General features: G+C 36.4%; 1 protein-coding gene across 2 annotated transcripts in view; it reads left to right on the top strand.

Moving 5' to 3' along the window:
• ITGA4 (integrin subunit alpha 4) overlaps positions 1-24,033 on the top strand; it is a 94,048-nt gene that overhangs the window by 35,016 nt on the left and 34,999 nt on the right. Inside the window, exons 11-16 of one of the 2 annotated variants that reach the window (XM_047084267.1) lie at positions 1,838-1,932; positions 3,241-3,331; positions 3,910-3,955; positions 4,326-4,370; positions 4,456-4,480; positions 6,991-7,096. In XM_047084267.1, coding sequence (XP_046940223.1) covers positions 1,838-1,932; positions 3,241-3,331; positions 3,910-3,955; positions 4,326-4,370; positions 4,456-4,480; positions 6,991-7,008 — 320 coding nt within the window. In that variant the 3' untranslated portion in view covers positions 7,009-7,096. Of the gene's footprint in view, positions 1-1,837; positions 1,933-3,240; positions 3,332-3,909; positions 3,956-4,325; positions 4,481-6,990; positions 7,146-24,033 lie in introns of those variants that run through there. The other variant, XM_047084266.1, reaches the window with a different exon arrangement.

Raw genomic sequence — 24,033 nt, 5'->3', positions numbered from 1 at the left:
ATCTGTATCGTGTCAAGACTTGTGCTTTACATCACTAGTGCTAGTGACTTATTGCGAGAATTTCTGTGTGTCAACAGCTTCATAGCCCCAGGCTCGTTAGCTTTACGTATCATCGAGAATGAAGATCCAGGACTCTAGTTTACTAATGATGTAGCCATAGTAGTTGAAGTATAAACCAGCCCTGACTACTGAGATCTGTGACAGGTCTTGCCTTCAGTGGCCATGGGATGCTTTCCCCCCACTCCTTCCCTTACCTCCCTCTTCCTCTCTCCTTCTCTCTCTTCCTTCCCACTCCTTCCCCTTATGTACCTGTGAGTATTTAGTTTGCACAGGTATGGCTCCAGCTATTTCAAACTCATTGCCATTGTTCCTGTGTCCCATGCTGCCCCTTAGTCCCCTGTCATGATGCAGGCTATTGTCTCTGTCTAAATTGCCTTTACCCTTTTTTTTTTTTTTCTCACCTGGCTATGACCTGTCACTACTTTAATCTCGGCTTGGGTGTCCTCTTCTATGTGAAGCCTTTCCTCATTTCTACCACCTTCTCATATGTGGTGCTTTTATTCTGGTTTTACGTTCTCTTCTTCCCTGCTAGACCACAGTCCCTTTTCATGGCCCTCTCCTGTATGGCTGGTTTCCTGTCAAATGCCCAGAATACAGTAGGTGCTCAATAGTTTTCCACTGAATAAATCAACAAATGGGTATAATTGCACATGAGGATTTAAAATAACTGGCACAAGTCAAAAGAGCACAACCTTATTATGTTTAAACAATATATAAAGTATGTCTATTATTTACTTTTAGATGCCATTAGAAATTGTACAACATTTGGCATAGAATCATATCAAAGAGGTATTTATTCTCATTGAAATAGCAGTCAGCAATTACCACCGTAGCTGTTAAAAAGTTTTCAGATCTGATAAACTAAGAAGTATTGACTATCATGAAAGCAAACTTGCTGTATTTTGGGTTTCTATGAAAGTAATAAGAAAACATTGTATGTAAATGAACCTATGACTAAACCCAAATAAATGTAAAACTAATGAAATGCTCTTGCAGCTGTAGAAAATTATTTTTCTCCTGTGTGTTGTATATTTATGGCCCTTAAGCAATCATGTCCTTCCTAGTTTGTTTTCTTTTGCTTATGTCAGTTGATGAACTCTTTTATTTTTTCTCTTGGCATCATAACCTGATACGAATATCCATAAAGTCATAAAGATGATGTAGTCATTACTTTACAGAACAAATTCAGTTTCCGAAATCCAGTTTGCATGTTTATACGTGGGTGGGTGGATACAGATGTTCTTAACAAATACCTTAATTACTTTCATTAGAACAGGAATTTAGAGGTCATTTTGCAAATAAAGTAAAACCCATAGCTCAAAACAAGGACTCTTATGGTTATAATATTCACAGATGATAATTTATTATGTGCTCAGGTCTGCTCTAAGCGCTGTATATGAGTTATGTCCTATGCTGAGGGTGAGTTCTCTCACGATCCCAGGCTATCTGTGAAGGAACTGAGACACAGGTTAAGAAGAGGGCCCTGCTGGGGGTCATGCTTTGGTGGTTTGGCTCTAGAGGCTGGGCCCTTAACCATTACTAGAGTGTCTTTCAGAGCCATTTGCTCTTCTTCTTCCATGCACAGACTGTTTTATACCATTCTGCACATTGTTATGATGACGGATGCATCTTGTGATGTTTGTTTTCTGTGTAGTGAGTATTCATTTCTTGATAAGGAACTTTCATATGTGATATGAATTAAGTAGCATGAAAGTCTTCAGAGTTGCATTCTTTCTATTAAGAATTCATTTTTTCTGCCATTTAAATCCTTGAACAGATGTTGCAATTGGAGCTCCACAGGAAGATGGCTTGAGAGGTGCTATTTATATTTACAACGGCCGAGCAGATGGGGTCTCACCAACGTTCTCACAGGTAGGATACTATTCTGCTTTCAAGAGAAGCATTGATGATAAACGGTTCCTGAAACTTCCAGGGTTAACGTAGATTTATTTTTCTTAATTTCCTCTTTCAAGTACTTAATGTATTCTCTTTCACCCTTTTTCTTATAATAACAGTAGTTGGTCTCATTTTGAAGGTCATTAATAACTCTTTGGAATCACATGTTTTCTCCATAACTAGGAGTTCTGGTTCACATCCATTCTAGTTTGTATTTAATCTAGTAAGGATTTCCTCTGGGGGCTCTTGGGTGGCTCCACCTCTTGATTTCGGTTCAGGTCGTGATTTCTTGGGATTCTCTTCCTACCTCTCTCTCTGCCCCTGCCTCCCTCACACACATGCATGCGTGTTCTCTCTCTTGCTCTCAAAATAAATAAACTGAAAAAAAAAATATTTCCTCTGCATTCCATCAAATTTATGTTCTGAGATAGTATCCGTACTCTTTCAGATAAGCCCATGTGGATTTGATTAACTGTGTCTTGCAGTGTGCCTAAAGCCCCATGTTTCAGGGAGGTCGCACAGGGAGAGCAAACACATGATACTCTGATTCTTTCAGGAAGCAGCCGCAAGATGGGAGCTTTTAATAAAGTTCCCTGGTCTAACTCTGACTTGACTTTTGTCTTTCGATAAATCGGGATATTTCAGTGTATAGGAAACACTCCCTACATATGCAGAGAAGAAAAGTTTTTCCAAAGATCTTTTTGTGGAAATATTAGCTAATACTGTTATTCTTGATTGAGCAAAATAGGTAAATGGTTCTCCATGTTGAACATGAAACCTCTGTACTTGTCTAGTAAAAACTATTGACTTTCTTAGTATGAATAGTGGCCAGACACGAATAAATCTATCCGGATGTGAAATTAGACATATGGAATAGGAAACACGTGTCTGATGTCAGTTGTCACACGCTAGGAAGCAATCTGGCCAAATGGGGTGGCTTTCATCATAAGCCTGAGTAGTAGGGAAATAAATACAAAGCCTGAAAGAAGACTGGGGAGAGAGAGAGTCAGGACTGTTTAAGATCCCTTCTGTATAATTTTCTCTTTGTGACTTTTTCTAGTCAGAAAGTGATTTTTTTCTTGGCAAAAAATAGATGTTATCTGCCCAACTCAAGCTGGCAACTTTCATTTCTTTTAGATGCAAGTATTTGACTTAAATGCATTTTGTTACTAAATGTGCCTTGGTGTTGTAAGGCTCATGATTTAACTAGATCGTTGCTGCTTTGAGATATTCTTTGAGATATTTGAGTGTTAAAAAATTGCTTCCTACTTACCGATTTTTCAGAGAATTGAAGGACTTCAAATCAGCCAATCATTAAGTATGTTTGGACAGTCTATATCTGGACAAATTGATGCAGATAATAATGGATATGTAGGTGAGTATTAAATTGACTATTTCATAAATTGAAATGAGCTCATTTGGGGTGTTGCCTTATTACAAAGTACATAGAACTGGTATGGAAAAGTCCTAATTTACTGGTAATTTGTTTCTTTCCTTTTTAAAGCTTTTTTGAATGCAAGGATGGGTCAGAAATGATCAAATAATTAGTCAGTTGTACCGTGTTAGTTACTTGACATTTTATTCCTTGTTCTTGAAAAAATGAAAGGCATCCATGAAAATCAAACATGAGGTGCTGGAAAAAAAGACACTTTTTTGTACCTTGAGAGGAGATTCCTGGGTGACTATGTGTAGTCTAAACGTTGAATTTTTTAGTAAACTTTATAAGTTTTTATCATAAAGTTTGTTTACATTGTAAAGGGATGAATGTTACTACAGATGAATAGACTCAGATAAATGTGGAATGAATCCTAAGATGTAAGTATATCTTTTGTAATTAATTTTCTGTAAATAGTGTTTTGATACAATCATAAGGTGATACATAGGTATTTGTGGCTGGAAAGCAATTCTCTTTGACTAATGATGTTCATTAATCTGTTGTTTTTCATCCTCCAGATGTGGCAGTTGGTGCTTTTCGGTCTGATTCTGCTGTGCTGCTGAGGTAAGGTTGATGCATTTCACTGCTTAATGACAATTGGGCTTAATTGTAAATGATGGGAGGCAGTTTTTAAAATTGGCAGTGGTGGTGACCTCATAATGCTTTTTTCTTGGTATTATGAAATTTTATTGAACTTTAGGATTGTATTTCCATCTTACGTGGCTATTATAATTAAATCCTCAGGTAAAGCCAGTATTTTTAGAAACTCAAATGAAAATTTCTCTTGATTCATTCACAGAAATGTAATTGAGTATATATGCACTTACTACTAATAAGGCAGTTTCATGAAGTTACTTGGTCAATGGAAACTGAAAAAACAAATCCAATTTTTTCTAAAGGAAAAGTAATATTGCTAATTTTATTTCCTTCTTAGGACAAGACCCGTAGTGATTGTTGAAGCTTCTTTAAAACATCCTGAGTCAGTAAATAGAACAAATTTTGACTGTGTTGAAAATGGATTGCCTTCTGTGTGCATGGATCTAACACTCTGTTTCTCATACAAGGGCAAAGAGGTTCCAGGTTATATTGGTAAGGATGGCCTTACAGAATTTACCCTGAGTGTGTACTTCACTCATTAATCTCATGGTCGTCTTCTGAGCCCTGACATTGTTTCACCTTAGAGGTGAATACTCCTTTCTGCCTCATCTTTTGGAGTCTCAAGTTACTCTAACCAATGAGTGGGCAACAGTAAGAGGCTGTATATAGTTTTCTGAAAATTATGACAAGAAGTAAATCAGGAGTATCACCTTGCTGTATTGGGGTGAGCTAAACTGAGCTTAATATATGAAATATCTTTAGAATAGAAAGAACATTACCAAGCTGCTTCTTTGTTTAACTGGGCTCCTTTCACAGCTGGAGCTGGCTTAAATTGGAAGTCCTGAGAGGGAGATTGTTCTCTTTATATTTTGTCTTTTGAGTGAGTGAAGAAGCTTATCTCAAACCTAGACGTTGATTTCAATTTCCATAAATAACACACATCTCTTGAGGATTTCCTATGACTGTCAGCTTCTGAGAGCCATGTCCATTCCCTTTATATAGGTAGCTCTCAGTTGCCCGCTCTGGAGAAGAGAGTATTGGTAGGGCTCATGCAAAATTGTGGTTAATCTCAAATCACATATATGTGACTTTATACACATTAAATTTTTTCTAGCAGGTTATGTTCCTAATTATGTTATACTTAAGCTAGTATTAGAATAACTACTAATGAAACTAGCCAATGGTAGGAGAGTGGCATACTTGGGTTTATTATTTGGACATTAAAATTCGATAAACTTCATGAGCCACCCAGGACCTATCCAGAGTTGATTGTATTCATGACCCTGCAGACTCTCATCATCTAACCATCACAAAGGGCAGCAAATACACCGAATCAAACTATGGATATGTAACAGAAATCTCCTTCTGAATCAGCCTATAATGAGAGGTATAGAATGAGCTTAGTGTATCTACTTTAGAACAGACTCACTTTTCATAGTGCACTGCAAAAGTCCTGGCTAGGCATACAGTAGTAGGAAAGTGGGCAAAACTTTAACCTGGTTACAAGAAGTGGCATTTTCAGGGCATGACCCCAGTAACACAGACAAATTGATGGATTAGCTGAAAGACAGACGTTGAATTGATACGACTGTCTCCCTTTATGTAAAATCCGTGTTTGTTGTACTACCGATTCCATTGTGACCAGATATTTTTAAAAATGGTTGAAAACAAATGTATGACACTCATAAATAATCACAGCGCTGTTACAAAAGCAAGCTTTAGAGTTGCATAGAATGAGTCCTTGGGAGAAATAATTCACATGGTAAGCATTTTTTCATAAAAGCCGATGTTTTGCCACTTACTGTGAATGGATTTTTATCCACCCTTTTTTCCTTTACTTTTTGCCTGAACTCCTGGTGATGAATTGTGGATGGCTGTTTCAATTACTCTTTCATCTCTGAGGCACTGAATCTCCGCTATTGTAATTTTGAAACCAATTGATTGGGACTTCATTGTTTATTTTATAAATAAAAGTCAGGTTAAAAGATTTATTTGAAACTTGTAGGAGTAATACAGGTTTTATCCTTATGTTTCCTTGAAAAAAGTAGATAAAATTGCTCCGAAAGAATAAGTTACTCCCAAGATGTGAATGAAAACTTCAGGAATTATATAAATTCTTTAAAATATCACTTATGAATCTATTGCTCCTATATAATGAGCGATATCTCAGCAGACTGTTAATGTAGCTTGTTTTGCAAAGAATTCTTTTAGGTTAAAAAAATTGCTCTTTCTTTGTAATATCTGTCTTGGAATTTTTTTGGATACTTATTAGACTTCCTTATATTTTTGCTTATTGAGGACATTCTTCAGCAGATGATTGTCTACTATGTGATATTTGAAGTAAATATTACTAAACTGCCAGAATATTTATTCAGAAGATGTCTATATTTGGCACAAACCAGCACTGGAAGGTCAAACTGGAAACCAGTAAAAACATGGAGGAGACTAATCAGGGTCTAGGGCTGGAAAAGGAGACGCCTTTGGGTGAACTGTTTATATAGGTTTGACTTTTGAACAATTTGTTCACTTTTCATTTTGAAAAATAATAAAAATCAATCACGTCTCAAGTCAGAAACAACAATGAACCTCACCGTGTATAAAATTAGTGATACGTGATATGTGAGTGCAGTATTCTCTCTGTGGCTCTTTAGTTGGACATTCTAAGAACAGAAGGATTCCAAAGAAATATGAAACTTAGAACTTTTATGAGTAGTTACAATTTTAGTATTGTAGTTTTGAAACATATATAGGAAGATTAAGTAAATACCTGAAGATGGTAACAGTTAAAACTAGAAACCTAGAGAAAAGTTGATTGATATTTTATAACAATTTTTTCAACTTGTGTTTTCAATATGTGTCGTCTTCCAGATTTCAGGTTAGTTTTGAAAAGCCACTGACATAAGAAAATGCTGGATATCATTTTGACTATTTTCATTTCAAAAATAATAAATGCTTTTAGGTACTTATTTGCATTGACTGCAATTCTCTCTACATTTTTGCAGTTTTGTTCTATAACATGAGTCTGGATGTGAACCGGAAGATAGAATCTCCATCAAGATTTTACTTTTCTTCTAATGGAACATCTGATGTGATTACAAGCAGCATGAAAGTGTCAAGCAAAGTAGCTAACTGCAGAACACATCAAGCATTTATGCGGGTAATGTAGACTAGTTTTTTATTAATGAATGTGTAAACTCCAGTATTACCACTACAGTGAAAATCTTACTGCATTGGTATCTTTTTATAAAATGTGGTTTAAAAGCAGATGTGATTCCCTCCTGAACTAGCTGGCCTATTGTTACAGGGTTAAGATGTTCGGCAATCCTGTGATGTGGCTAATGCAGAGTCCGCATTTTGCATCTTCTTTATTTCACGTTTATCACATTTTTACTGTGTCATTCTTTTTAAAGATTTGCCTTTTCCTTTCTACAATTGCTATTTTCCTATCCCTGTTTTATATGCTTCCCTAGAAATGTACATATTGAGTAGCTCTGCGGAGCCTGAGATCTGTTTCCAGGTAGGTTTTTCTTGACAGGGGTGTGGTAGGGAAGGGTAGGGTGGGGGCAGGGAAGTTGGTTTGTTTTTCGTGTGACTCTAATGAAGCAGAAGCCATCGTGACTGCGTTTGGATCAGGTCTTTGTCCCCATGCCAGCATTGTTAGTGATGTCAGTGGGAACTCGCACAGTTGCAGCGTGGTAGGGATCATCTGTGGGCCAGGACAATGACTCTCAAGATGTTTGGGGGTATGTCCTGCCAAAGCACAGCCAGTTTCATGTTTCTTTTATTAAAATACTCATTCCCAAACTGATCATCACGTTCCTTGCGTTGGTCAAATTTTATCCTATGGAGCAGTGCCAGGTCGTTTTCATTAGGGAATGGTGTACTTCATCAGAAAATCTACGGCCACAAAGAAGCCAAACTATTCCCAGGAGCCCCTTCTGGGATTGCAAATAGTAGCCTCCGCTTAGAACTTAATTTTCCCTTGGATACTTATTCCAAGCAAATGCAAACAAGCATCAAGGTTCTAACACTATTAAATGCTAAAAGCAATAATCCCTATGCTATTTCCTCATTTCCCTTAACACTTTTTATTGTACTAGAATAAAGCTATGAGATGGTTGAGAACCAAAAACATAGAATGATACTAATGTAACCATCATTTATATGTTAGGGATGAAAGAGGGATTTTTTAATACTATATAGTTGAGATTGTACTTAGTCTCCAAAATTGACTCACCTATCACTGAGACCATTTTCAAGGCAGTAAAAGGGCTGACATTAGACATTTGCAAAGAAACATTGTGTTGAATTTGTATGACAGGAAATTGATCTGACTTACTTAGTTACTCCTGTGTTTCTTGGCATTGTTCCAACAAGTAAGAGTTCATCAAAAATAGTGTATTTTCGTTGGGATACATTTGTAGTAGAAATGACAATTTAGCAGAGGTTTCTTGACACACACTTGTAATGTTACCCTGGTGTTGATGGTAGCAGGTTAACAGCGATTGACTTTCGGCCATATTGTCAATGTCAAACAAAAGCATTTACCTCTGGGATTGGTACACAGTAGGGACTTTTTAAAAAGTGATTGAAACCATTATTAAAATCAAAACAGGTCTAGTTGTTATTCAGGAAGATATGGGAAGATAAGGAGTGCATTGTCCATTCCCACCAGCCTGGTAACTGGAGGTATTTCACAATGCTAATACTACTGTGCTTCTAGAGTCCAAAAGAACCTGATACTCTTTTTTTTTTTAATTTTTAAAAGATGTATATTTTTTTTGAGATGGTGAGAGAGAGAGAGAGAGAGAGTTGGAGAGGGGCAGAAAGAGAGGGAGAGAGAGAATTCCAAGCAGGCTCCACACTGTCAACACAGAGCCTGTTGTGGAGCTCGATTTCATGACCCTAGAATCATGACTTGACCTGAAATCAAGAGTCAGACAATTAACTGATTGAGTGACCCAGGTACCCCAGAAACTGATATTATTCTGCCTTCTTAATGATAGTAAAAAAAGAAGAGCAGTGGTCAGGATGCTTGGATTGTCTGTTCCTTTGTTCCATAAAGCTTGTCCAGTATCAGGAATATTAATGGTCATATTCTACTTCAACGTCACTTACAATGAAGTGAGGTACACTTGTTAATTATGTGGCCTGGCCCACAGCCTCCACTTCTCACAGGACTCTCTGCCAGTTGGGCACACTTTCCTCCTATGGTCCTTGGCATTGGTCATACCAGATAAGCTCCACTTAATTAAATTGAGTAGGTATTTGAGTACCAACATTCTGTTTGAGACACTTGTATATATCAATGAATGAAATATAAAGAGATTACTGCCCTCACCGTGTTTATAGTCTAGTGGAGTGAGGTAATCAACATGATAAAAATGTAAATTTTAGACTATTTTACAAGATAAACATGATCAAAAAAGAAAAGGGCAGGGGCGCCTGGGTGGCTTGGTCAGTTAAGCGTCCGACTTCGGCTCAGGTCACAATCTCACAGCTTGTAGGTTTAAGTACCACATCAGGCTCTGTCCTGACAGCTCGGAGCCTGGATCCTGCTTCGAATTCTGTGTCTCCCTCTCTCTCTGCCCCTCCGTCCTTCCCTCCCTCCACCTGTCTGTCTCTCTGTCTCTCTCTTTCTTTCTCTCTTTTTCTCTCTCAAAAATAAATAAACATTTAAAAATTTAAAAAGGGCAGAGTACAGGAAACTGTGGAGTGCTGGAGAAAAAATGAAGGGTGCATTTTATTTTATTTTTTTAAGTATAATTTACACACAGTGTTAGATTAGTTTTAAATGTTTTATATAATGATTCAATCATTCTGTGCATTAGTGATGATCACAAGTGTCCTGTTTTTAAAATTTTAACTCCAGGGTAGTTAACATGCAGTGTTTCACTAGTTGCAGCTGTACAATGTAGTGATTCAACGGTTCCATATGTTACTCAGTGCCCATCAGGATAAGGGTACACTTAATCCCATTTATCTGGTTCACCCATGTCCCCAACCTCTCTCCCGCTGTTCTCTATACTTAAGAGTCTGTTTTTACCTCTTTTTTTCTTTGTTTTGTTTCTTAAATTCCACAAATTAGTGAAATCATGTGGTATTGGTCTTCCTCTGACTTACTTTATTGAACATCCTACCTCTAGGTCCATCCGTGTTGTTGCAAATGGCAAGAATGCATTCATTTTTATGGCTAATATTCCAGTGTGTGTGTGTGTGTGTGTGTGTGTGTGTGTGTGTGCCACATGCCACACATGCCACATCTTTATGCATTCATCTGTCAGTGGACACTTGGCTTGCTTCTATGTCTTGGCTATTGTAAATAAGGTTACACTCATCATATGGGTGCATATTTTTTTTGAATTAGTGTTTTCATTGTCTTTTGGTAGATATCCAGTAATGGGATACCTGGATCGTATGGTAATTCTATTTTTAATTTTTTGAGGAACCTCAATACTGTTTTCTAATAGGCTGCATTAGTTTGCATTCCCACCGGAAGTCCCAAGGGTTCCTTTTTTCTCCACATCCTCACCAACTCTTGTTTTTCTTGTGTTTTTGATTTTAACCATTGTGACAGGCTTGAGGTGACATCTCATTGTGGTTTTGATTTGTATTTCCCTGGGGATGAGTGATGTTGAACATCTTTTCATGTGTCTGTTGGCCATTTGTATGTCTTCTTGGGAAAAATGTCTATCCAGTTCCTCTGCCTGTTATTTAATTGGATTTTTAAAATTTTTGGTGTTGAGTTGCTTAAGTTCCTTATGTAGTCTGTATATTAACCCCTTATTGGATATATCATTTGCAAATAGCTTCTCTCAGTAGGCTTTTTTTGTTTGTTGATTGTTTCTTTTGCTGTGCAAAAGCTTTTTATTTTGGTGTAGTCCCAGTAGTTTATTTTTGCTTTTATTTCTCTTGTCTCAGGAGACAGGTCTAGAAAAATGTAGCTACAGCTAGTTTCAAACACATTACTACCTATATTTTCTTCTAGTTTTATGGTTTCAAGTCTTTCATTTAAATGTTTAATTCATTTTGAGTTTATTTTTGTGCATGATGTGAGAAAGTAGTCCAGTTTCATTTTTTTGGCATGTAGCTATCCAGTTTTCTCAGTACTATTTGTTGAAGAGACTGTCTTTTCCCTATTGTGTATTCTTGTGGGTTTATTTCTGGGTGTTCTACTCTGTTCCATTGATCTATGTGTCTATTTTTATGCTAGTACCATACTGTTTTGATTACTACAGCTTTGTAATATAACCTGAAATCTGGAATTGTGATACCTCCTAGTTTGTTCTTTCTCAAGATTACTTTGGCTGTTTGGGGTCTATTGTGGTCCCATACAAATTTTAGGTTTATTCTAGTTCTGTGAAAAATGCTTTTGGCATTTTTATAGGGATTGTATTGAATCTAGATTGCTCTGGGTAGTATGAACATTTTTTTTTTATTGGTTTCAGGAGTAAAATTTAGTGACTTATCACATACATATAACACCCAGTGCTCATCACAAGTGCCCTCCTTAATGCTCATCACCCATTTATCCTATCCCCCCCCCACCTCCCCTCCAGCAAACCTCAGGTTGTTCTCTGTATTTAAGAGTCTTTTATGGTTTGACTCCTTGTTTTCATCTTCTTTTATTTTTCCTTCCCTTCCCCTATGTTCATCTGTTTTGTTTCTGAAATTCCACATGAGTGAAATTATTTGATACTTGTCTTTCTCTGACTTATTTCACTTCGCTTAGCATAACACACTCTAGTTCCATTCATGTTGCTGCAAATGGCAATTTCTTTCTTTCTTCTTTCTTTCTTTCTTTCTTTCTTTCTTTCTTTCTTTCTTTCTTTCTTTCTTTCTTTCTTTTTCTTTCTCTTCCTTCCTTCCTTCCTTCTTTCCTTCCTTCCTTCCTGATGGCCAGTTAATATTCCATTGGGTGTGTGTGTGTGTGCACATCTTTTTTATCCATTCATTAGTCGATGGACATTTGGTCTCTTTCTATAGTTTGGCTAATGTTGATAGCACTGCTGTAAACATTGGGGTGCATGTGCCCCTTCAAATGAGCATTTTTGTATCCTTTGGATAAATTCCTAATAGTGCAATTGCTGGGTTGTAGGTAGTTCTATTGTTAACTTTTTGAGGAACCTCCATACTGTTTTCCAGGGTGGCTGCACCAGTTGGTATTCCCACCAATGTCACGAAAGGGTTCCCCTTTCTCTGCATCCTTGCCAACATCTGTTGTTGCCTGAGTTGTTAATGTTAGCCATTCTGACAGGTGTGAAGTGGCATCTCATCATGGTATTTGGTCTGTATTTCCCTGCTGATGAGTAATGTTGAGCATCTTTTCACGTGTCTGTTTGCCATCTGGATGTATTCTTTGGAAAACTGTCTATTCATGTCTTCTGCCCATTTTTTTAATGGATTATTTGTTTTTTGGGTGTTGAGTTGGTAAGTTATTTATAGATTTTGGATACTGACTCTTTATCCTATATGTCATTGGCAACTATCTTCTCCCATTCCATCAGTTGCCTTTTAATTTTGTTGATTGTCTCCTTTGCTGTGCAAAAGCTTTTTATCTTGATGAAGTCCCAATAGTTCATGTTTGCTTTTGTTTCCCTTTCTTCCAGAGACTTGTCTCCTAAGAAGTTGCTGCAGCCAAGGTCATAGGGGTTGCTGCCTGTGTTCTTTTAGCATTTTGATGGTTTCCTGTCCCACATTTAGGGTTTTCATCCATTTTGAGTTTATTTTTGTGTGTGGTGTAAGAAAGTGGTCCAGGTTCATTCTTCTTCATGTTGCTGTCCAGTTTTCCCAAGACCATTTGCTGAAGAGACTGTCTTTTTCCCATTGGATATTCTTCCCTGCTCTGTTGACAATTAGCTGACCATATAGTTGTGGGTCCATTTCTGTGTTCTCTCTTCTGTTCCATTGATTTTTGTGTCTGTTTTTGTGCCAATACCATACTATCTTGATGATGAAGCTTTGTAATACAGTGTGAAGTCTGGAATTGTGATGTCTCCAGCTTTGGTATTTCTTTTTCAACACTACTTTGGCTATTTGGAAGTCTTTTCTAGTTTCATCAAATTTTAGAATTGTTTGTGCTAGCTCTGAAGAATCCTGGTGTTACTTTGATAGGGATTGCACTGAATGTGTAGATTGCTTTGGGGTAGTATAGACATTTTAACAATATTTGTTCTTTCAATCCATGATCATGGATTTTTTCCATTTCTTTGTGTTGTCTTCAGTTTCTTTCATAAGTGTTCTATAGTTTTCAGAGTACAGATTTTTACCTCTTTGGTTAGGTTTATTCCTAGGTATCTTATGCTTTTTGGTGCAATTGTAAATGGGATTGATTCCTTGATATCTCTTTCTGCTGCTTCATTATTGGTGTATAAAAGTGCAACAGATTTATTTATGAACATTTTGACAATACAGTTTCTTTCAGTCCATAAGCATGGAGTATCCTTCCATTTGTGTCCTCTCCAATTTCTCTCATCAATGTTTTATCACTTTCAGAGGCCAGGTCGTTCACCTGCATGGTGTATTCCTAGGTATTTTACTCCTTTTGTGCAATTGTAAATGGGACTGTTTTCTTAATTGCTCTTCTACTTCATTATTAATATATAGAAATGCAACTGATTTCTCTGTATTAATTTTGTATTTTGTTACCAGACTGAAAATATTTATTAGTTCTAGTAGTTTTTTGTAGTCTTCAGAGTTTCCCACATATAGTACCATGTCATCTGCAAAGTTTTAATTTTTCCTTACCAGTGTGGATGCCTTTTAATTTTTTTTCTTAGCTGATTCCTGGGGTGGGACTTCCCATACTGTGTTAATAAGTAAAGGTGGTGAGAGTAGGCATCCTTGTCTTCTTCCTGATCTTAGAGGAAAACTTTTCAGTTTTTAACCATTGGGTATGATGTTAGCTGTGGGTTTTTTATATATGGCTTTGTAATGTTGAGGTAGGTTTCCTCTAAATCTACTTTGTAGAGTTTCTATCATGAATGAATATTGTACTTTGTCAGATGCTTTTCCTGCATTTATTGAGATGATCATATGGTTTTTATCCTTTCTCTTGTTGATGTATCACATTGATTTGTGAATATTGAGTCCTCCCCACCCCCCCTGTATCCCTGGAATAAATCCCACTTGATTGTGTTGAATGATTTTTTAATGTATTATTGAATTTGGTTTACTAATATTTTGTTGAAGATTTTTACATTAATGTCAATCAAAGAAATTGGCCTATAAGTTTCTTTTTTTGTAGTGTCTTTGGTCTTGGTATCAGGGTAATGCTGGCCTCACAGAATGATTTTGGAAGTTTTCCTTCCTCTTCTAATTTTGGGAAGAGTTTGAGAAGAATTGGCATTAACTCTTCTTTAAGCATTGGGTAGAATTCACCTGTTAAGCTGGTCCCGGACTTTTTGTTTGTTGGGAATTCTTTGATTACTCTTTCAATTATTATTGGAAGCAATTGGTCTGTTCAAATTTTCCGTTTCCTTCTGATTCAGTCTGAAAGATTACGCATTTCTAGAAACTTAGCCATTTCTTCTAGGCTGTCCAGTTTGTTGGCATATAATTTTTTCATAACATTCTTTTGTAATCTTTTGTATTTTTGTGATGTTAGTTTTTTCTCCTTTTTCATTTCTGATTTTATTTACTTTGGTCTTATCTCTTGTTTTTTTCTTGATGAGTCTGGTCTGAAGATTTATCAATTTTGTTGATTTTTTCAGAGAACCAGTTCTTGGTTTCCTTTATCTTTTCTCCCTCTCCCTCTCCCTCTCTCTCCCTCTCCCTCCCTCTCTCTCCCTCTGTGTGTGTGTGTGTGTGTGTGTGTGTGTGTGTATGTTGTCTCTATTTCACTTATTGCTGCTCTAATCTTTATTATTTCCTTAATTCTACTGGTGTTGGGTTTTGTTCTTATTTTTCTTGCTCCTTTAGATGTATGGTTGAGTTGTTTGCTTCATTTTTCTCTTGTTTCTTGAGGTGGATCTGTGTTGCTATAAAACTTCCCTTTTAGAACTATTTCTTTTGCTGCATCCCAAAGATTTTGGACAGTTATGTTTTTATTTTCATTTGTTTCCATATATTTTTTTATTTCCTATTTGATCTCTTGATTTTCCCATTGTTTAATAGCATGCTGCTTAGCCTCCACATGTGTGTTTTTTCCAGTTGTTTTCTTTTAATTGATTTGTAGTTTTATACCCTTGTGGTCAGAAAAGATGCATGATATGATTTTAGTCTTCTTAAATTTATGGAGACTTGTTTTTTTTTTTTTAATTTTTTTTTTCAACGTTTATTTATTTTTGGGACAGAGAGAGACAGAGCATGAACGGGGGAGGGGCAGAGAGAGAGGGAGACACAGAATGGGAAACAGGCTCCAGGCCCTGAGCCATCAGCCCAGAGCCCGACGCGGGGCTCGAACTCACGGACCGCGAGATCGTGACCTGGCTGAAGTCGGATGCTTAACCGACTGTGCCACCCAGGCGCCCCTATGGAGACTTGTTTTGTGGACTAACATATGGTCACTCCTGGAGAATGTTCCATGTGCACTTGGAAAGAATGTGTATTCTGCTGTTTTTAGATAGAATGTATATATCTGTTAGGTCTATCTGATCTAATGTAACATTCATAGCCACTATTTCCTGGTTTTCTGTTTGGATGATCTATCCAGTGATGTAAACGGGGTGTTAAAGTCCCCTAATATTACTGCATTCCTGTCAATTCCTCCCTTTAAGTATGTTAATAATTCCTTTATGTATTTATGTGCTTCCATGTTGAGTGCATAGATAAATTGTTACACCCTCTTGTTGGATTGTACCCCTTATGTAGTGCCCTTCTTTGTCTTTTGCTACAGTATTAAGTATCTTGTCTAATAAAAGTATTGCTACTGTAGTTTTTTTTTCCCCACTTCCATGTATGTATGTTTTTTTTTATCCCTTCATTTCAGTCTGCACGTAGTATCTTTAGGTCTGAGGTGAGTCTCTGATAGACAGTATATAGATGATCTTATTTTTTGAATCCGCTCAATCACCCTGTGTCTTTTGATTGAAGCATTTAGTCCATTTACTTTTAATTATTGGTAGGCATGCATTTATTGCCACTTTATTGCTTGTTTTATGATTGCTTTATAGTTCTTCTCTGTTTCTTCTTTTGTTCTCTTCCCTTGTGGTTTTATGGCTTTCTTTAGTGTTATGCATGGATTTCTTTCTCTTTATTTTTGTGTATCTATTACAGGCTTTTGATTTTTCAGTTACCATGAGGATCATATATAACATCCAAAGGATACAGCAATTTGTATCCAGTTGATGGTCACTTAAGTTTGATCCCATTCTAAAGGCACTAAATTGTTACTTTCTCCTCCACATTGTATATATATGATGTTATATTTTGCATCCTTTTATTTTGTGTATTCCTTGACTGATTTTTGTGGATGAAATTGATCTTACAACTTTTGTGTTTTAACCTCCATATTGGTTAAAAGAAGAATGGGTATTAACTCTTTTTTAAGCGTTGGGTAGAATTCATCTGTTAAGCTGGTCCTGGACTTTTTGTTTGTTGGGAGTTCTTTGATTACATAACTGATTAATCTGCTACCTTTATTGTGCGATCACATTTGCCTGTGAAATTGTTCCCTTTTATAATTTTCTTCTAGTGGAAATGCTTCATTTTTTACATCTTAGTGTGTTACCTGTTGAAATTCTCTTCTATTAGATGTCACTCTCCCTCTATGATAATGTTCCTTGTCCATGTAAATATATGACGATGAATCTTTGCCTTTGCCATATTCATATATATAACTTTATTAGATCTTAATGATTTCTGAAAACAAGATCTTAGAACAAGGGATAATTTTGAGGCTGCTTTGATTTAGGGAAACTCAATTAACAATTGGCAGCAGTTTTTAGAAATGTCGGAGCAGCCGTGGTGAAGTGAGACTTTGCTTAAGGCTTTTATAGATGGTATTTATTGGTTGATCTTGATGGAATCTCTGCATCAAATTATTCGCTGATGTTTAAGAAGAGAAGAGGGGTGGTAAAGTGGGATGACAAATGAAGTAACAAGATTCTCTCCCTGCTTGCAATATTTCCAATAAAGCTATAAATATGTAGCTTAGGCATCTGATCAGGAATGCCTGCCACTGTTTATAATCTGAGAGACCCAGTGAGTTCAGTGGCCTTAGCAATGTTATATAATTATGAAATCAACCTGCCTACATGTATAGTAGATTAGTTTGTTCTTTCCCTTGATTCCTGAACTTTCTGGATTTTGGATTTATGAACTAAAACAGTTTTATTTTGTTATGTGAGTCTTTAGGCAACTTATAAAACCCATGTTTTTCAATAATAACTTCAAGGAAGTTAAGGTATATTTGGTTTGTAATTATATTTTATTTGTATTTTATGTATTCATTTATATTGTTAAACTGTACTAGTACATAATTCAGTGATCCATTATATATTAACCGTTATATATTAACCAAAGCCATTATATATTAACCACAGCAAACTATGGACTGATCCATATAGGCATATAGTTGTCCAAGTACAAACAGACTATATAATTATACTGACATTATGGTAGTCAGGAAGGGGATTAATTATTCCAGGATATGTTAATTCTTTGTTAGATTGGAAGGTGTTTGAAGACAGAATATTACTTTTTGTATGTTTGCATTCCCTTAGAGTTAATACAACTCCTTACATAAGGTAGAAATCCATGAATATTCTTAAAATTGATGAGTGATGTTTCTCTGTGCTATTTAAAGAATTCTATAAGGGAAAATCTGAGAATGTTCTATTGGTGTTACGATTAGAGCACCTGTTTGGGGGCTGCTGTCTTTTCTCAGGATGTTGGTAGTGCCAGCTGTTTGACAGTTCTCCACTTCCCAAAGCAAGCTTATACTAGCTAGAGTGGTTATAATTACAGATGGTGGTGCTGGGTTAGGTTCCAATCTATGCCTCAGCCTTACCTTCTCCCTCCCCGATCCACTTCCCACATTTGTACCATTTGTACAAAAACATAAATCTGGGGGCACCTGGTGGCTCAGTTCGTGAAGTGACTGATTCTTGATTTAGGCTTAGGTCATGATCTCATGGTTCATGAGATTGAGCCCTGCATCAGGCTCTGTGCTTACAGCATGGAGCCTGCTTGAGATTCTCTCTCTCCCTCTCTCTCTCTGCTTCTCCCCTGCTTGCTCTCTCTCTCTCTCTCTCTCTCTCTCTCAAAGTAAATAAATAAACATTAAAAAAACCCCACAAATCTGATCATATTCCTTGCTTAAAATTCTTCTAAGACTTTCCAGTCCTCTTTTTTTTTTTTTTTAATGTTTTACTTATTTTTAAGACAGAAAGAGCATGAGTGGGGAGGGGCAGAGAGACACACAGAGAATCTGAAGTGGGCTCCAGGCTCTGAGCTGTCAGCACAGAGCCTGATGCGGGGCTTGAACTCACAAACTGTGAGATCATGACCTGAGCCGAAGTTCGATGCTTAACCAACTGAGCCACCCAGGCGGCCCTCCAGTCCTCCTTTAAGTGTAGATTAGGTGCCCCTCCTTCTTCTGTACTTGTGTGTACTTACACTGGAATGCTCATACCCTACATTGTATGTGGATTTATGGATTATATAGATGCTGACATAGGTATTGACTTTCAGTTTTGTGTCCCCAGAGCCTTCCTTGTACTTGGCAGACCCACGAATGGATACACTGAAATGTTTATAGTGCAGTATCATTTTTCATTCAGTAAACCTTATAAATATTTCTGGCTCCACCCTTCAGGTTTTCCTCTGCATACACACAATAGGAAGACATGGACTTACTGCTTAGTGGCCATAAATACAAATTTCTATAAAAGTTAAACAAGAAGGCAGACTTTGTATAATTTCAGACATGTGGTAATTTGCATGCTTATGGGTTGCCCTATTTTATGTAATGTCCATAAAAATGTGGCATGGACTCTTCATTATTTTTAATATAGATAGCACGTGACCATCCAAATGAAAAATTTTAAGCAAATCTACTTTTTCCCTCCCAAATACGTAATTAGTCACTTCAAGACATTTTTGCTATTCTTGTCTTTAGGTGGAGCTGTTAAAGTTAAATAAGTGTGAATATCTGTCAAACACAGTTCTTGCAAGAGTGCACGTACATTTTATATATTGTGAGAAAAGCATAATTAATAGCTAATTAGGATAATGAAAGTAATATACACCAGATGTAGAGAAGACCTTGTGGAAAATTAGTATGAATTAGGTAACATGTGATTTGGTCAAAGCAAGCTTGTTGAGAAGAATTAAAACAGTGGACATGTGGAGGGACAATCAGTGGCTGTCTAGCTCCTACACCTAGGGAATAATTTAATCAAGTTTGCTATTGTAATACTCAGGGCTTCAAGCTGTTCGGTTTTCACAAGTTGATAACTTGGGATTTGGGCCTTGATTTGCAGCATTCCTATATGGTCAAAGTTTCATGTTGAGATGATCACTTTTCAAGTAATTTAATAAAATCCTCTCCATGCATAAGAATGGAAAAGTAATGAGAGATCTCAGGTACTCTGTTTCATGCCCCAAATTGTCCAGATACCACTTAATTAATACAAGTCTAATACTTGGTATGTAACTCATTTTCTAATTAATGTTCATTGATTGGCAATAGTCAGATTTTCTTTTTCATTAAATTCCTTCCAAACGTTCACCTGAATATCCTATTATAAGAAGCTGAAATTCAGTAATATCTTGATTGGTTTATATAGCTATATTTTGAAGCGACATCTACATAATCAATCTCTAACATCTGTTGATATCTGAAATGCCAGGCATTGTTCTCAGTAAGTATTTTACAAACATCATACCACTGGATTCTCATAACAATAGGTATAGGCATCATGAGAATCATCATTATCCCCATTTTCGATGAGGTTAATTGAGCCATAGACAGATGAAGTAATTTGCTCAAGGTCACACAGATACAGATAGGGTTGCACCTGAGATTGGAAGCCCAGTTACTGTACCTCCAGGCCTCTTGTTTTTAAGCATGGTATACGTATATTGATAGTTATAAATAATGTAAAAAGAAAAATTATCTTTTTTATTTACATAAGGACATAGAATAGTCTTGTAAGTGATAAATCCTCTTGATTAATTTACTTCATTGACTGTATCCAAAGTTACTACAGATGTAAGTAGCACAGCCATCATCTGTATTACAGGCATTTTTTCCTACCCATATCGGGATTACTAACTGAGCTTTACAAATTACTTGTTCTTCATTTGCTTTCAGGCAGTAATGTTTAAGCCATATTCTAATCTTAAAATGTTTATAGGTACTAAAACCTTGTTCCACTAACGTTATGGACTAGGAGTTCTGTAAATAACAATGCCATGGATCTACTCAGGAACTGAATAAATAGAAACCTCAATTATGGGTTAAGGTAATATATCTAGCCCTGATGCAAACACTTGAGTCTATTTAATGTTTAAAAGGAACTTTGTTGAATTTCTGTTTTAAAAGGAGAAGAACCTAGAGATTGAAACGAGTATATGAAAAGTAGAGTCAAACTGTGATATAAAGAAACTAATTCTTGGGGCGCCTGGGTGGCTCAGTTGGTTAAGCAACCGACTTCAGCTCAGGTCATGATCTCGCGATCCATGAGTTCGAGCCCCGTGTCGGGCTCTGTGCTGACAGCTCGGAGCCTAGAGCCTGTTTCGGATTCTGTGTCTCCCTCTCTCTGACCCTCCCCCGTTCATGCTCTGTCTCTCTCTGTCTCAAAAATAAATAAACGTTAAAAAAATTAAAAAAAGAAACTAATTCTTCAAATATTTCCTGAGTATAGTAACAATTCTAATATCAAGAAAAGTAAAAACTGTCTAGTTCCATGTAGATAGACTTTATCTACTGATTGTTAACTGCGTTCTCAAATCCTGAGATATAATGTCTCTGTTTAATTTTTGTTGTGCTTAAGATACTTGTTTTATAGGTGTGTCATCAACATATCTCATTTCATGCAATTTAATTAAATTGTCTCCTGAATTCTGTTAAAATCCTCCTGGATTACTTTATCAGTAAAATTTTATTTGCCTACCTACTTAGAGAAGGAGAAAAAGAAAGGAGTCTGTTTTTGTCAAGTACACTTTGAAGATCTCATTTCGGTCTAAAGAGGGCTCAGATTAAGGGCTTTTTAAGCGATACCATGTTTTATATATTACTGGACTCCCATATTTTTTTATAGACCTGAGATTCTAGAACAATTTTACTATCAAAGTTATCCTTTAACTGAATGCTAAATGATTTCAAAGTTATTTTCCTGTCACTTATTTTACTATTGGTACATATGTATGTTAGGAAACAAATTTGGTAGTATGTAGTTGTATCCTTTGGGTAAATACCTTTTTTGTCTCCTTTGGGTAAATACCTAGTAGTGCAATTGCTGGGTCATAGGATAGTTTTATTTTTAACTTTCCGAGGAACCTCCACACTGTTATCTACAGTCACTGTTCCAGCTTGCATTCCCACCAACAGTGCAAGAGGGTTCCCCTTTCTCTGCATCCTGACCAACATCTGCTGTTTCCCGGGTTGTTAATTTTAGTCATTCTGACAGGTGTGAGGTGGTATCTCATTGTGGTTTTTGTTTTTCCCTGATGATAAGTAATGTTGAATATCTTTTCATGTGTCTCTTTGTCATTTGTATGTCTTCTTTGGAGAAGTCTTCTCATGTCTTCTGGCCATTTCTTAACTGTATTATCTTTGGGGTGTTGAGTTTGATAAGTTCGTCACAGATTTTAGATATTAACCCTTTATCCTATATGTCATTGGCAACTATCTTCTCCCATCCCATTGGTTGCCTTTTAGTTATGTTGATTGTTTCCTTTGCCAAGAGCTTTTTATCTTGATGAGGTCCCAATAGTTCATGTTTGCTTTTGTTTCCCTTGCCTCCAGAGACTTGTCTCGTACGAAGTTGCTGCAGCCAAGGTCACAGGGGTTGCTGCCTGTGTTCTTTTCTAGGGTTTTGATGGTTTCCCGTCTCACATTTAGGGTTTTCATCCATTTTGAGTTTATTTTTGTGTATGGTGTAAGAAAGTGGTTCAGGTTCATTCTTCTGCGTGTTGCTGTCCAGTTTTCCAAACACCATTTGCTAAAGAGACTGTCTTTTTCCCATTAGATATTCTTTCCTGCTCTGTCAACAATTAGTTGACCATATCGTTTGGGGTCCATTTCTGGGTCCTCTGTTCTGTTCCATTAATCTGTGTCTGTTTTTGTGAAAGTACTATACTGTCTTGATGATGACAGCTTTGTAATACAGCTTGAAGTCCAGAATTGTGATGCTTCCAGAGTTGATTTTTCTTTTTCAATGTTACTTTGGCTTTTTGGGATCTTTTCTGATTCCATACAAATTTTAAAATCATTTGCTCTAGCTCTGTGAAGCATGCTGGTGCTATTTTGATAGGGATTGTGTTGAATATGTAGGTTTCTTTGGGTAGTATAGAAATTTTAACAATATTTGTTCTTCCAATCCATGAGCATGGAGTGTTTTTTTCCATTTTTTTGTGTTGTCTTCAATTTTATTCATAAGTGTTCTATAGTTTTCAGCATACACATTTTTTTAACCTCTTTGGTTAGGTTTATTCCTAGGTGTCTTAATGGTTTTTGGTGCAGTTGTAAATGGGACTGATTCCTTCAAAATTCTTTCTGCTGTTTCATTATTGGTGTATAGAAATGTAATGGATTTGTTGGTTTTTATATCCTGTGACTTTGCTGAATTCATGTACCCGTTCTAGCAATTTTTTGGTGGAGTCTTTGGGTTTTCCACAAAGAGTATCATGTCGTCTGCAAATATTGAAAGTTTGATTTCTTCCTTGCCTTTTATTTCTTTTTGTTGTCTGATTGCTGAGGCTAGGACTTCCAGTACTGTGTTGAACAACAGTGGTGAGGGTGGATGTTACTGTTCTTGACCTTAGAGGATGATATTAGCTGTGGGTCTTTCATATATGGCCTTTATGATTTTGAGGTATGTTCCTTCTATTACTACTTTTTTGAGGGTTTTTATCAAGAAAGGATACTGTATTTTATCTAATGCTTTTTCTGCATCTATTGAACCATATGGTTCTTCTCCTTTTCTTAATGTGGTATATCACATTGATTTGCAGATTCTGAGGAATAAATCCCACTTGATCATGGTGAATAATTCTTTTAATATACTGAGGATTCAGTTTGCTAGTGTCTTAGAATTTTTGCACCATTGTTCATCAGGGATATTGGTCTGCAACTTTCCATTTTAGTGGGATATTTGTCTGGTTTTGGAACCAAGGTAATGTTGGCCTCATAGAATGAGTTTGTAAGTTTTCCTTCCATTTCTTTTTGTTGGAACAGTTCCAAAAGAATAGGTATTCTTTTTTGGATGTTTGGTAGAATTCCCCTGGGAAGCCATCTGGCCCATCTGTACTCTTGCTTATTGAGAGATTTTTTTTTTATTACTGATTCAATTTCTTTATTTGTAACGGGTATCTTCAAATTTTCTAGTTCTTCCTGTTTCAGTTTTGGTAGTTTATATGTTTCTAGATATTTATTCATTTGTTCCAGGTTGCCCAATTTATTGGCATATCATTGCTCATAATATTCTCTTATAATTGTATTTTTGTGGTTTTGGTGGTGGTCTCTCTTCTTTCATTCATGATTTTATCGGTTTGGGTCCTTTCTCTTTTCTTTTTGGTAAGTCTGGCTAGGGTTTTATCAATTTTGTTAATTCTTTCAATAACCAGTTCCTGGTTTAGTTGATCTGTTTTTTGTTTTTGTTTTTTTTCTATATAACTTGTTTTTGCTGTAATCTTTGTTATTTCCCTTCTTTTGCTGGTTTTTGGCTTTATTTGCTGTTCTTTTTCCAGCTTTTTTAGGTGTAAGGTTAGGTTGTATATTTGAGATTTTTCTTCCTTCTTGAGGAAGGCCTGAATTGCTATATACTTCCCTCTTAGGACTGCCTTTACACTTTTGGACTGTTATATTTTCATTTTCATTGGCTTCAATGTATTTTTTCATTTCTTTTTTAATTTCCTGGTTAACCGATCCACTCATT

This window comes from Lynx rufus, unplaced genomic scaffold, assembly GCF_022079265.1.
Source record: "Lynx rufus isolate CCGP_SWC_20201006 ecotype Redwood Valley unplaced genomic scaffold, mLynRuf1.p SCAF_2, whole genome shotgun sequence".
In the NCBI taxonomy this organism is placed as follows: Eukaryota; Metazoa; Chordata; class Mammalia; order Carnivora; family Felidae; genus Lynx; species Lynx rufus.
The sequence above is the reverse complement of the archived record's forward strand: the minus strand, read 5'-3'. Positions and strand labels throughout refer to the sequence as shown.